Source organism: Schistocerca cancellata, chromosome 2 (genome assembly GCF_023864275.1).
Source record: "Schistocerca cancellata isolate TAMUIC-IGC-003103 chromosome 2, iqSchCanc2.1, whole genome shotgun sequence".
Classification (NCBI taxonomy): domain Eukaryota; kingdom Metazoa; phylum Arthropoda; class Insecta; order Orthoptera; family Acrididae; genus Schistocerca; species Schistocerca cancellata.
Genome location: NC_064627.1, coordinates 446,787,881 through 446,801,948, shown reverse-complemented (window position 1 = coordinate 446,801,948; position 14,068 = coordinate 446,787,881). Strand labels below are relative to the sequence as shown.

General features: G+C 41.0%; 1 protein-coding gene across 1 annotated transcript in view; it reads left to right on the top strand.

Moving 5' to 3' along the window:
- Window positions 1–14,068, top strand: part of LOC126161930 (uncharacterized) — a 114,571-nt gene that overhangs the window by 18,534 nt on the left and 81,969 nt on the right. Inside the window, exons 2-4 of the mRNA XM_049918104.1 lie at window positions 9,046–9,110; window positions 9,195–9,346; window positions 9,451–9,572. Of these exons, the coding sequence (XP_049774061.1) occupies window positions 9,046–9,110; window positions 9,195–9,346; window positions 9,451–9,572 (339 nt within the window). The remainder of the gene's footprint in view (window positions 1–9,045; window positions 9,111–9,194; window positions 9,347–9,450; window positions 9,573–14,068) is intronic.

Sequence of the window (14,068 nt, the reverse complement as noted above, 5' to 3'; positions counted from 1 at the left end):
TATCCACCTAACGTGCCATTGACATGTAAACACCATTTGACGGTTTCGCAATACAATACTAATAGGAACAGTAAGACTAGTATCATTGAACCAAGTGAGTGTGAATGATGTATTCCGTTGAAGAAAAAGTCAATATGCTTCTCATTTACAGAGAATGCCAACGAAATTCAGTGAGAGCTAGAGACTTATATGCCAAAAGATATTCTCACCATACTCACCCTACACATTGTACATTTGAATATGTGTATGATAAATTGAGGGCAACTGGATCTTTAATGCATCGGAAACATCCGGCAAAGGAAAGTTACTAACTAGGAAATTGAAATTGGTACTCTTTCCACCGTGGTTCGAGATCCTTGTGTTAGTTCATGTCAAATCTCAAGGGAATCTGGCATGAGCCAGAGTAGTGTTGTTCGTGTTCTGTATCACCATAAATATTATCCTTACAATATCAGTCTCCACCAAGAATTAACTGGTACGCATTTTATGTGTCACATTGAATTCTGCTGATGGGCTCAACTTCAGATTCAGAGTGATGACACATTTATTAATTTGACTTTATTCACTGACGAGGCTACATTCACGAACCATGGAAATGTTAATTTGCATACCATGCATTAATGGGCAACTGAAAATCCATGTTGGCTGCGGCAAGTTGCACACCAAAAACTGGTTGGTGAATGTATGGTGTAGGGTTCTGGAGGACAGAATTATAGGCCCCTATTTCATCGAAGGAAATCTTAATGGCAGGAAGTGCACCACTATCCTCCAAGAAACATTAGGTCTGTTATTGGAAGAAATACCTTCAGGAACACGATGGGTGTCACATTTTTCGCTGATGGGTAGAAATGAGTTGCAGGGACAATTCCCAAATTATTAGATTGGACATGGAGGAGATGTGTTGTGGCTGGCTCATTCGCTAGACTTGGACGCCTCTGGATTTTTTTCTTGTGGGGATTTGTAAAAGACATAAAAGACATTTCAACTACACCTGAAGACATGCTTGAGAGAATTATCAGAGCATGTGCTTCGATAAGTGCTGATGTGATAAGGAATACCACTCAATCCATGATAAGAAGATTGCAGCACTGCATTGATACCAGTGGTCATCACTTCGAACATCTTCTGTAAATGGACATTAATGCCAGCTTCGTGACCTTTGTTGACCTTCAAAGACCGTGCTGTTACACATAATTGGATTCATCTTGATAGCCGCTATCAGAAAATAAGTACCAAACTATAGCATCCCATTAATAATAATAATAATAATAATAAAACAAAGTTGATCTACATATCTCTGAAGTGACCCCCACCTAGCAACAAAAAATCAATGTCGTATTATGGCCCGTGTTGTCTCGTGCAACTTTTGTCCCACAAACTTTTCAGCTCTTATCATACTTTCAGAGTTATTCTAGGCGGCAATAGTTTGTGATTGCCCTGTATAAATGATATGCCCTCTTGTGTTACAGGTAACTCTAAAATATTTCTGTTTGCTGATGACACTAGCTTGGTAGTAAAGGATGTTGTGTACGACATTGGCCTTAGTTTCAGATAGTGCAGTTCATGATGTAAGTTCATGGCATGTAGAAACTAAACTAATGCTAAATCACAGTAAGACTCAGTTTTTACAGTTCCTAACACACAATTCAACAAAACCTGCCATTTTAATTTCACATAATGGGCATATGATTAGTGAAACTGAACAGTTCAAATTTCTAGGTGTTCAGATAGATAGTAAACTGTCGTGGAAAGCCCACATTCAACATCTTGTTCAAAGACTTAATGTTGCCATTTTTACTATTCGAACAGTATCTGAAGTATTTGCATTTGCTTATATCGTATGGTGTTATATTTTGGAGTAAGTCTTCTCATTCTAAAAGGATAGTTTTGGCTCAGAAACGGGTGGTTCGGGCAATAAGTGGTGTAAGTTCATGAACCTCTTGTTGACTCATGTTCACGAGTCTGGGTATTTTGACATTAGCCTCTCAATATTTATATTCCTCACTGTTATTTCTTGTTAACAATATTAGCTTATTCCCAAGAATAAGCAGATTGCACGCAGTTAATACTAAGCAGAAATCAAACCTGCATTTGGATCAGACATCCTTAACTCTTGTGCAGTATACTGTTGCATCCATTTCCAATAAACTACCACTAGAATTCAAAAATCTTAGCAGTAATTGACGTGCTTTCAAATCGAAACTGAAGAGTTTCCTTGTGGGTCACTCCTTCTATTCTGTCGAGGAGTTCTTGAAAAATTTAGCTGATTCTTGTTGTATTGTTGATTGTGTTTACTTGAACTTATGGCTTGACTTGTTTTGGCTTCATAAACATTTTATTTTTATCTGTTATTGCTTTTATGTTGTAATTTCTTGTACTGACATGTTCCATGACCTTGGAGATTTGGTCCTGTATTTGGTTCTGTGGAACTTGACATGTAAATAAAATAAATAAACTAAGAAGGTAACTTTGTGGGTGACATTAAAATATGTCATTGACAGTTTGACTTGACCACGTACTGGGATGGTGTGTTTATTATACGCCATTAGATGTTTCTCTGTTTCTTGCAAGGGAGGAGCTCCAAGTTTCCAATAGGTACTGATAGGTAATGTAATTCAGAATGCTCATGGCTGTGCTGGTGTCTACTTGTAATGGAACTGATTTCTCTGCAATTTGTACTTCTGTGAATAGCTTATTGCAAGTCTCTTGGTGCTGGCTCATTGACATATTTATTGTGTTATAACCAGGGGTGACACAATAAATATGTCACTGTTCTGCAGTTTATTGAGACAATACTGATACAAAATAATTCTCTTATCAAGTGCCAAGTTGTAGGTGAACACTTTTTGAAAATTATATAAATTGATGGTGGTTGTACCATTGGACAGGAAGTGCAAGTGAAATGCTGAATTCTGGCAGAAGTCACATGTCCGTTGACATACTGAGCTTAGTGAACGTTGAAGTCCAAGTTCCATTGTAAGTCCAGAGTGCAGCCAAATCAACATTGAACACCAGGTCCACTGCAGCATAGTACTTCCAAGTTGTGGAGTAGAACATAGCACGATGAAAACTGGCTTGTAAACATCGGTAGTGCTTTTAAATAATGCTCATAGTTAATGGAGCCAGCAGCTGGGGTCGCTGTATATTATGGGTGGCCATTCGCTGAGAGTCCAATCGCTTTGGTTTGAAGTCGCACGCGCGAAGGCGGCTTGCGATGCTAGCAGTGAGCCACACATGTAGAAATGCAGCCAATGATGCATTTCTCGGCCGCGCATAAGAATGTGTCACTACTCGGTGCGGAGATTTAATAGTGCGGATACCACAACCTTTGTTCGAGTTGGTGAATGGTTGGATGCAGGTAGCATTTCTGGTGAGGGACGGGATGCGGGTGGTGTTTCTCGTACCACAGGTGAGCACTAAGAGATGCCTAATCTACTCTGACCCATGAACTGACCCAATCCATATATTTTTACTTCAGCATAGATTATTTTTGAGCTCTGGCATCAGTGTTGCCTTCAGTGCCTCAGTTTTACCATTCCTACATACTTTCATCATCTGTTCACATTTCTGGTGGGTGTTACTAACTGCAGATGAACTACCTCTTGATGGAGGGCTGATGACCTCGCTGTTTTGTCCCATAGCAACCCACCCACCAACTTTCCAGTTGCCCATGCTTTTTTTTACCTCATAAAATTTTTGGTAAACTAGTTTTCATAGTAAAGCTCCCAGCATGTCTGGAAAGGAAAGTTCACAATTAATGTCCAGTTTTGACCATTGAACACTCAACAAAAAGAAAGTTTGCACAGTGAGCTACAAAGAAGTGCATGTTGGAAATCATGTGGCGAAAGAGAGGAACTAAGAAATGGATTGAGAACAAACTGGAATATACAACAACTCCCTACTTATTGCTTACATGGAGATTGTGAGGACAAGATTCGATTAATTACAACACACTCAGAGGCTTTTAAACAATCATTGGTCCGTTGCTCAATATTTGGATGGAACAGTAAGAAACCCTAATAACTGGTATAATGGAACATATCCTCTGCCATGCACTACACAGTTGTTTCCAGGATATAGATGTAGAGTAGAATTACACTAAATATAGTGGAAATGGAAGCCTTTATCCAGCAGTGAATGTCATGGTGAATGGTGATGTAACTATGCCTTGCATATATTTCTACCTTTTTCTGCTGTTTTGAAATATGAACTATACTTTTACAGATGGTACTGTGTTTAAAGTTTTCCTGGTCCCTGCTAAAAGGGGGTGCTAGTAACAGAGGAAACAAGCTCCGCCCAGCATACAGACAACTGTATAATATAGTATAGTGTAGTAGCAGTAGTAGTAGTAATAGTGGTGTGTGGGGATGGGTTATAGGTGTAGGTGTTTAAAAGAAGAAAACCCAGTGCTCAAGGAAATTGAATTGTCAGGTCCTTTCATATAATTCACTGGAAAAAGGAGACTGACTGAAGTAGACGATTTGGAGTAATACCTTGCTTAAGGCTCCAAAACATAGAAATCAGTTAATCTTTTCAACTCTTGCGCTGCCTCAAACAGCTTTGCTGCAGGTCATTCTGTTCTGGCATTTGGTATGTATATTTTTCTTTCACCTGGTACATATATTTTTCTTTCATCTCAAACACTGTCCCAATTCCGTGCGGGGTAGCTGCTCTAATGTTCTGACAACTTAAAGTGTGAGTGTGGGTAGGGGTTATACTGATTTATTTCCCCAAACCACATTCCACTTCTTTATGAGGTGACTTACTTGGAATTTTGCAGCCCCTCTTCTTTATGGGATAATTGGCTGCTGGAAAATCTCTTGCCTTCTTCTCCGTCAAATAGAGCTAGGTACAGGAACTTTTAAGCCTCTTTCTACTTACAAAATGAGTAATAAAATGAGTAGACTTACAAACTTCCTTTTTGTCAGTTAACGATGTATTTGACTTTCATCCGCAACATAATTCACTCTTTCAACATACATATATAACTTTCTGTAAGTACCCCGTACCATCGAAAATTAGAAACAAAATGAGTTACAGTTAAAAGAAAGTTGGCTTGACTACCATGACTTTCTATGGATACATCTATGGATTGTCTGACAGGTACATGTCGGTGCTGTTTGACCGCGTGTCTACTTTCTTCCCGCGACTGATTTTAAACCTGCACACACAAACATGTGATGCGCAGTAGGTAGGTTTTTACCATCCTGCACTCATATCTAGAATATCTTATGTTCACGATGGTAGAAGGCTGAGTGGTTCTAGAATTTACACAGAAATTCTCAAATCACTACACTGCGCAGTCAGAGGCGCCTTACTATGGTTCGTGCAGCAGCACCTCCCCCCCACCCCCCCACCCCCCATTGGAGGTTCCAGTCCTCCCTCAGGCGTCAGTGTGTGTGTTGTCATTAATGTAAGTTAGTTTGTTAGATTAAGTAGTGTGTAAACCTAGGGACCGATGACCTCAGCAGTTTGGTCCCATAGGAACTTGCCACAAATTTCTAAAATTTACAAAACTGTGCCAGTTATGATTCATGTGGTTTTGTACGTATTTGATGGTAGTAGTTATTTAGGCAAATGCAGATCTGAACAAATAACAGTAGTCTTTGAACTTGTTAAAAGTTGGTAAAACATTGCATATTTGTTTCTCTTTTTTTTTGAAAGAATTTTTGTGCAGTGATTTTATGTAATTTTGCTTGTTTATGTGTAAAACCAATGAAATCATTTTTAAAAGGGGAAATTATTTGTAAGACAGTATTATGAAAAGGATAGATTGCTACTCAGCATATAGTGGAGATGTTGAGCCGCAGACAGGCACAACAAAAAGTCTGATACATATATGAGCTATCGGGCCAAAGGTGTTCTTCTGTAGTATACAACACACATTCATGCAAGCACAACTCACACACACAACTGCTGTCTATGGCCGCTGAAGTCGGACTGCGAGCATCTGTGCATGACAAGAGAAGCGATCTGGTTGGTGTGGGTAAGGAGGAGGCTGGGAGGGGGGGGGGAGAGGGGGAAGGGGGAGAGATAACAGGGTTCGAATGGGGGATCATGAAGTGCTGCTTGTGGGAGCACACAGGGATGTGGTGGAGCAGAGTAGGGTAGCTAGGTGCAATCAGGAATTTTGATTGGGGGGGGGGGGGGAGGGGTGCTAGAAAGGAGAGAAACAGAGAAGAGAAGAAAGACTGTGGGTGTGTCAGTTGGATGGAAGTCTGTGTAGTACTGGAATGGGAACAGTGAAGGGGATAGGTGGGTGAAGGAAAGGGACTAATGGAGGTTGAGGCCAGGGGGGTTACAGGAACATAGGATTTTTTTGCAGGGAGATTTCCCACCTGTGCAATTTGGAAAAGTTGGCGTTGCATTGGTAGAAAGGAGCCAGATGGCACAGGCTGTGAAGCAGTCATTGAAGTGATGCTCAGCAACTGGGTGATCCATATGTTTCTTGGCCAGAGTTTATCGGTGGCCATTCACGCAACCAGACAGCTTGTTGGTTTTCATGCCCACATAGAATGCAGCACAGTGGTTGCAGCTTAGCTTGTAAATCACTTGACTACGTTACAGGTATGATGAGACAAATAATGCTTGTGACAGAAGTGAAGTATGTGTTGGTGTGAGAATGTGTGAGACAGGTCTCGTATCTTAGTCTATTACAGGGATATGAGCCATGAGGCAAGGAGTTGGGGAGTTGGGGCAGAGTAGGTATGGACTAGGATATTGTGTAGGTTCGGTAGACGGTGTAATACCACTGTGGGAGGGGTGGGAAGGATAATGGGTGGGATACTCCTCATTTGAGAGCACAGTGAGAGGTACCCGAAAGCCTGGTGGAGGAAGTCAGTTGCTCCAGTCCTGTGTGGTACTGAGTTATGAGGGGAATGCTCCTCTGTGGTCAGACGGGTGACTGGAGAGATAAGGCACATGAAGTTTCTATTTCAGTACCAGTTTAGAAGGGTAATTTCGGTCTGTGAAGACCCTTGGTATATTTGGAAAGGGTCTACTTGTCACTATAGATGTGATGACCACAGATGGCTATGCTGTATTGTATGGGCTTGTTATGGAATGGGTGGTAGCTGTCAAACTGGATATATTGTTGGTGATTGGTAGGCATGATATGGAAAGAGGTACTGATGTAGCCATCTTTGAGATGGAGGTCAACAATGAGGAAGGTGGTTTATTGGGTTGAGGAGGACCAAGTGAAGCAAATGGGGGAGAACATGTTGAGCTTCTGGAAGAATGTGGATAGGGTACCCTCAACCTCGATCTAGATCACAAAGATGTCATCAGTGAATCTGAACCAGGTAAGGGGTTTGGGATTCTGGGTTGTTAAGAAGAATTCCTCTAGATGGCCCGTGAATAGGTTGGCATAGGATGGTGCCATGCAGGTGCCCATTACTGTACCATAGATTTTTTGTAGGTGATGTCTTCAAAGGTGAAGTAATTATGGGTGAGGATGTAGTTGGTAAAGTAGAGATGGGCAAAACTGTTCTTTTCAGAGATTGGATCAGAACTGTTCACTCCCTGAAATGAATTAGCTCTTTTTCATGACTCACCACTCATTTACAATATAAAATAAATGGAAGGCACATTGCCCTTTAAACTTGGTTTATTCCAGTACTATACCTGTATTTTGATCTTATTTGGTCCTATTTTGAAGTAACACAGATAATGAGTAAGAATTTTGTATTGTTTATTGAAATTTCCACGATATGACAAAGTTTTTGATTATTGATTTATTTTGCACTATCGTGGTTTTTTGGGTGATCGGAAAATGTTGTAACTTGAGATTTACATTAACAATATATTTGGCTATAACGTATTAAAATTTCATTAACCTCATACAAATACATCGCAAGCCATATATTTTTAAAGTGAACGTTTCCTTTCGAAGACGCCTAAAATCGCAAAATCCGTACCAGAATAAGAAAAAAAAATATAAATTTGACTGTAAAACGAAAGTGCTGCATATAGCCTTACGCAGAATAAAACAAGGAAAATATTGGTGTATCACATTTTGCGATACGTTTATCGGTTCGCTCGTAATTAAAGCGTAAATTCGAGTGTCTATAATAAAAATCCTATAGTAAGAGGAGTCATCAGGAACCTAATCTAATCAGTTTAAACAAATAAAAATAAAATAAAAACAATTGATGTATACATAACATAATAATGTAATATACATAGCGGCATTACTACGAAGAACAATATCCAGTGGGGACGAACTCCGATGCAGAGGCGCTGAGTCGAGCAGGTCGAGCCGCGAGCTGTATTACTGCGTGAGCTGAGACCGCAGAGACCACAGTGACACCTGAGTCGCTTTGCTCGACGCTCTGGCTAGAGTCGAGACGGTGGGGCGAGCATTGAGCGGGCGAGTTCCGAGGGAGGGGGTAGCGGTGAACTCACCCGCTCCGAGACAAAATAGTTCGTTCCCTCGCGAGCGGGTTTTTGCAAGTAGTTCCTATGTTATCCGCTAGGTGGCTCTCTGTCCTGTTGCTCGCATCAACTGCCCAGAGGGCAGGACGTGCGACTGAAACGATCGCCGACAGAGTGCGATGCGAAGTTACGCTGCGCTAGACACTGCGCGGCAGACGACGCACATGTGAAACACAAAATCCAATGGGGCACTGCACAATGCAGGCAGCCAAGGTAGAAGCAGGGCAGAGGCCGGCGCTGGCTGTGTTGTGTGGCGTGCACTGTGCTGTGACCAGCAGAGGCGCTGCTGATATGCTCTGTCTCTCTCTCTCTCTCTCTCTCTCTCTCTCTCTCTCTCTCTCTCTCTCTCTCTGCCGTGGGAAACGTTTGGAGCTACCGTTCTTTTTTTCTGAATCACTGATTGTTCACTCCTTTGAAAGATTGAACTCTATGAATTAGTTCAAGAGCGGATCCCCCATCTCTATGGTAAAGGTGACCAGGACAGAGGTTATAGGTTTGGAGTCAGTCATGCACTGGGAAAGGAAGTGTTCAATAATGGCAAGGTCGTGGGTATTAGGGATGTTTATGTGCAGGAATGTGGCATCATTTTCTAATTTTTTTTCCTTGTTTCAGGGGAGGAACGAAATTCAGTCAGTCGTCGCCTTCATCAATACCAAATTGAATTCTCATGGGGACAGGTATATACAGGTTACTGCAAGCATATTTGTTAAGATGTACTGGCTTTCTAGCTAACTAATTCCTTTATAACTTTTGTTTTTCAGAGCGCAAGGCCTACATTTGTTAAAAGTATTTCTTCCACAGTGTTCAGATGATGTGTTCATTGATAACTGTGTATCATGGATGCAACAATGCGTCAGGATTTGTAGCGGTTCCAGAGAAAAGGAAATAAGTTTACTGGTTTATGAAGTACTTGGTGAGTTGTGTATTAAATACTTTTGAAATTCGGAAGCAACCATACATGTGTCAAAAATCTTATTGTTGTGTTTTTTATGTATTTTTTTAATTTTTTTTTTGTAGGAAATCTCTTTCAGTACTCAGGAATGATACAGGAATTAACAAAGCCGGTTTCCGGATCTGTAATCCCAAAATTCTTGGAGCATGTTCATCATGTTTCATCAAACTTTCACTCTCAGACAGAGGTATTAATTATGTAATATCCTTTTAAAATAACATTGTAATTTACAGTGACATCCTTTTTCAATATTTCCTTGGCAGAACATGTTATCTACTAAGAAAAGAAAAACATAAGTCTAACCACAATGCAGAATAGTAAATAACTTGATTCAGTGTTGAGAAATGTATAATGAATCTGCTCCACAGAACACCTGAATATTCAGTCTTTAGAGGAAAGACAATTGGTTGGTGCTGTGTGGCTAGAAGTGCTGACCTAATCCTCTGTAGATGAGTTTGTAGATGTTACGATTGCTGACTGTGGCTATTTGCAAATGTACTGGTTGTATCATGTGTCAGTATTTATGGGGGTGATGGTTTGATAATGAACATCATGTCTGAAACTAGTAGCTGCAAATAAAGGATTTTTCTAACGCAACTTCAACAGAATCACAAATGATTGTGTTAAGGAAAGAAACTTGTATGTGACTGTAGTATTTTAGCTGTATCTGGAATGTGATAAATTTCCCAAACCAGTAGAGACACAGTACAACTCTTCCAGTGCTGGAACTAAGCTAAAACTCTCCAGAAACAGTCATCAGCCAAGTGTCCTCACAAACATAATGTACAAGCTACTTGAACAAATGGTAAATTGGGTGTTGTGTTGACGCTCAAGACATGAGTCCTATTATCCAGTTCCCATTGTGGTTTCTGAAAGGTGTGGCTTTTCTTTTGTCTCTCTTAGAGACCATTTTTCAGAAGGCTTTTGAATATTATCAACAACAACTTATTGCAGTTTTCTTCAGTAGAAAAAAGGCTTATGGTATTGCATGGCGCCATTTCATCCTTACCATATTCTACAAGTGGAGTTCAGTGATTCCCCCTCAATTTTTATTTGAAACTTCTTATCACACAAGTTATTCTGAGTTCAGGTTGACACTTCCTATTCATTCACCAGAGAATAATGTTCTTTGTTATGTGTGATCTTGTCTTAATAGCTTTCAGTGTCCTTGCTGGAACTGTAATACATACCATTCCCCCATCCCTGTTTATGACTTCAGTATTTATTACAGATCCTCAGGCACAAGTGTCACAGAAATAAACAGTAGAGTACCACTGGAAAGTCCAATCCTTGTCTCTTGCTCGTGGTTTACAGTTACATGCTAATAACGTAAATGTGATACATTTCTGTCAGAATAGAACCGTACATGTGCATCCAGAAATCTTTATCTATAATTAGTTACTCAAGCAGTAGAAGTATTGTGTTTATATTATTTCATAAAAACCAGACATGAACAATTGCTTGTTATTAAAATATGCATTCCAAGTTCACAGTTTCACTGTGTATCCATACGTCACACCTTTTCTCCAAGAAGGAGAAGTGGACTCACTCAAAGGAAGCCTCAGTCAGGTGTAACAAGAGCAGTCTATATACATTGTCTCTTTCCTGAGCTCAACCTTCTCCCACAGAAACTTCTTCTCAGTGTTTTACCACAATCATCTCCTTGTTGTGTCCCTAACCCACAGATCTGCCTGGCTCTATCTCTAAGGCCAAAGAAAATGTAGAGTTTTCCACCTTCCATTGTCGGCTGCTTTCAGTTCTTGATGGATTTTCCACTACAGAAATTGTGGATAATGATGGTTCCATGCTGAAAGACCAAACTGGTTGTGCTTTAGCACATTTTGAGAACTGTAAACGTTGCTCCCTGCCAACTAGATTCTGTTTTTTCACATCAGAACTGGTGATCGTCACTTGAGCCCGCAGTCAATTAGTACCCATAATTACAATACTTCTCTAAAACGTAGTGACACTCTGAGCAGACTCCAAACCAGAAAACATTGCTAACCAAGACCTGCCTTCCAATCTCCATAAAAATGTGATATCAATAGTCATCCTCTGGATGATGATTTTTGTTGCAATCTAGAGCACCAACTTTCTAATCCCTTAGCTAAAGAAGCTACTGGAATGTACCTGTTTTATTGGAGCACACCAGAGCTTGAACAATGGATAACTGTTGTACACCTTTGAATACAGACTAATGTAGTGTGGTCACCAACAGCAACAGCAATACAGGAGACCATGTGGCTGTATAAGAGTTCTGTGTGAACTACTCAGAGGGAATCAAATATAATTTGTTGACTTTGTAGTGGACACACGTGACTGACTTAATGACAGTCTTTGCTCAGGTGAGAATACCTTCAAGCTGTAGCAGTAATGCCCATTAGTCAATAGACATATTTAACTAGAGTACTCCAATTATGTTGCCTTCCTGCAAAAATGAAAACTTACTGGACTCGCAACCTTTCGTACTGGGTGACAGTGCCCAAGTGGCAGAGTAAGTATTAAATTTTAATGGCCAGCTATTGACTGGGGATGGAGGTATGGCACCTGCTGCAAGATGCGCTTTTGGGGGCCATAGTCTGTTCCTGACTTATATGCTGGCTGGACCCCAAACCCTTCATTATTTATATTGCTTTGCATTTCTTAGCATTTTAATGGCTGGGTGTTACTTGACTGTTTACTGTGGTGGGATTTTTTTTTCTTAAGCTATCTGTTGCTCTCCTTTGTCATGCTGACTGTGGATTACAAGGGGAGGGAGGAAAGGAGGGGGAGGAGTGGTGGACAGTCACAGATGTAGAAAGGGGTACATCCAGCCACAAATCGGGTGCCCGGGCGACCCTGACTTTTTTGGCTAGAATATATTCCTCCTGTATCATGGTATTTTATTCTTTTATGACTGCTTCAAGTTAGCTCCAGTGTACGAGGTGCATTCAAGTTCCAAGGCCTCAGATTTTTTTTCTAATTAACTACTCACCCGAAATCGATGAAACTGGCGTTACGTCTCGATGTAATCGCCCTGCCGACGTACACATTTTTCACAACGCTGACGCCATGATTTCATGGCAGCGGCGAAGGCTTCTGTTTTGACCACTGGAAAATTGCTGAGGCAACAGCAGCACGGCTGGTGAATGTGTGGCCATGGAGAGTGTCTTTCATTGTTGGAAAAAGCCAAAGGTCACGAGGAGCCAGGTCAGGTGAGTAGGGAGCATGAGGAATCACTTCAAAGTTGTTATCACGAAAAAACTGTTGCGTAACGTTAGCTCGATGTGCGGGTGTGTTGTCTTGGTGAAACAGCACATGCGCAGCCCTTCCCGGAAGTTTTTGTTGCAGTGCAGGAAGGAATTTGTTCTTCAAAACATTTTCGTAAGATGCACCTATTACCGTAGTGCCCTTTGGAACGCAATGGGTAAGGATTACGCCCCCGCTGTCTCAGAACATGGACACCATAATTTTTTCAGCACTGGCGGTTACCCGAAATCTTTTTGGTGGCAGTGAATCTGTGTGCTTCCACTGAGCTGACTGGCGCTTTGTTTCTGGATTGAAAAATGGCATCTACGTCTCATCCATTGTCACAACCGACAAAAAGAAAGTCCCATTCATGCTGTCGTTGTGCGTCAACATTGCTTGGCAACATGCCACACGGGCAGCCATGTGGTCGTCCGTCAGCATTCGTGGCACCCACCTGGATGACACTTTTCGCCTTTTCAGGTCGTCATGCAGGATTGTGTGCACAGAACCCACAGAAATGCCAACTCTGGAGGCGATCTGTTTAACAGTCATTCGGCGATCCCCCAAAACAATTCTCTCCACTTTCTCGATCATGTCATCTGACCGGCTTGTGCGAGCCCGAGTTTGTTTCGGTTTGTTGTTACACGATGTTCTGCCTTCATTAAACTGTCACACCCACGAACACACTTTCGATACATCCATAACTCCATCACCACATGTCTCCTTCAACTGTCAATGAATTTCAATTGGTTTCACACCACGCAAATTCAGAAAACGAATGATTGATTGCTCGCTGTTCAAGTAACGAAAACGTCGCCATTTTAAGTATTTAAAACAGTTCTCATTCTCGCCACTGGCGGTAAAATTCCATCTGCCATACGGTGCTGCCATCTCTGGGACGTATTGACAATGAACGCGGCCTCATTTTAAAACAATGCACGTTTCTATCTCTTTCCAGTCCGGAGAAAAAAAATCTGAGGCCTTAGAACTTGAATGCACCTCGTATATTTGCCATTCTAATGTTGCTAAAAAGTAGAGCCACAATCTGGTGTCACATATTGTTCTGCTTGACAAACTTCAGCAGCTCAGTACTCCCAGTGTGGAGGGATCAATGACTTTGTAATTTGGTACCATTGACATTCATCCATTGTTGTTGTCATCTTAATGCAAACCATTTACACACTTGGCTTTTGACATGCAGATGACAAACAGGGCATGTTTAACATATATATATATATATATATATATATATATATATATATATATATATATATAATAGAGGGAAACATTCCACGTGGGAAAAATATGTCTAAAAAGAAAGATGATGAGACTTACCAAACAAAAGTGCTGGCAGGTCGATAGACACACAAACATACACACAAGATTCTAGCTTTCGCAACCAACGGTTGCCTCGTCAGGAAAGAGGGAAGGAGAGGGAAAGACGAAAGGATATGG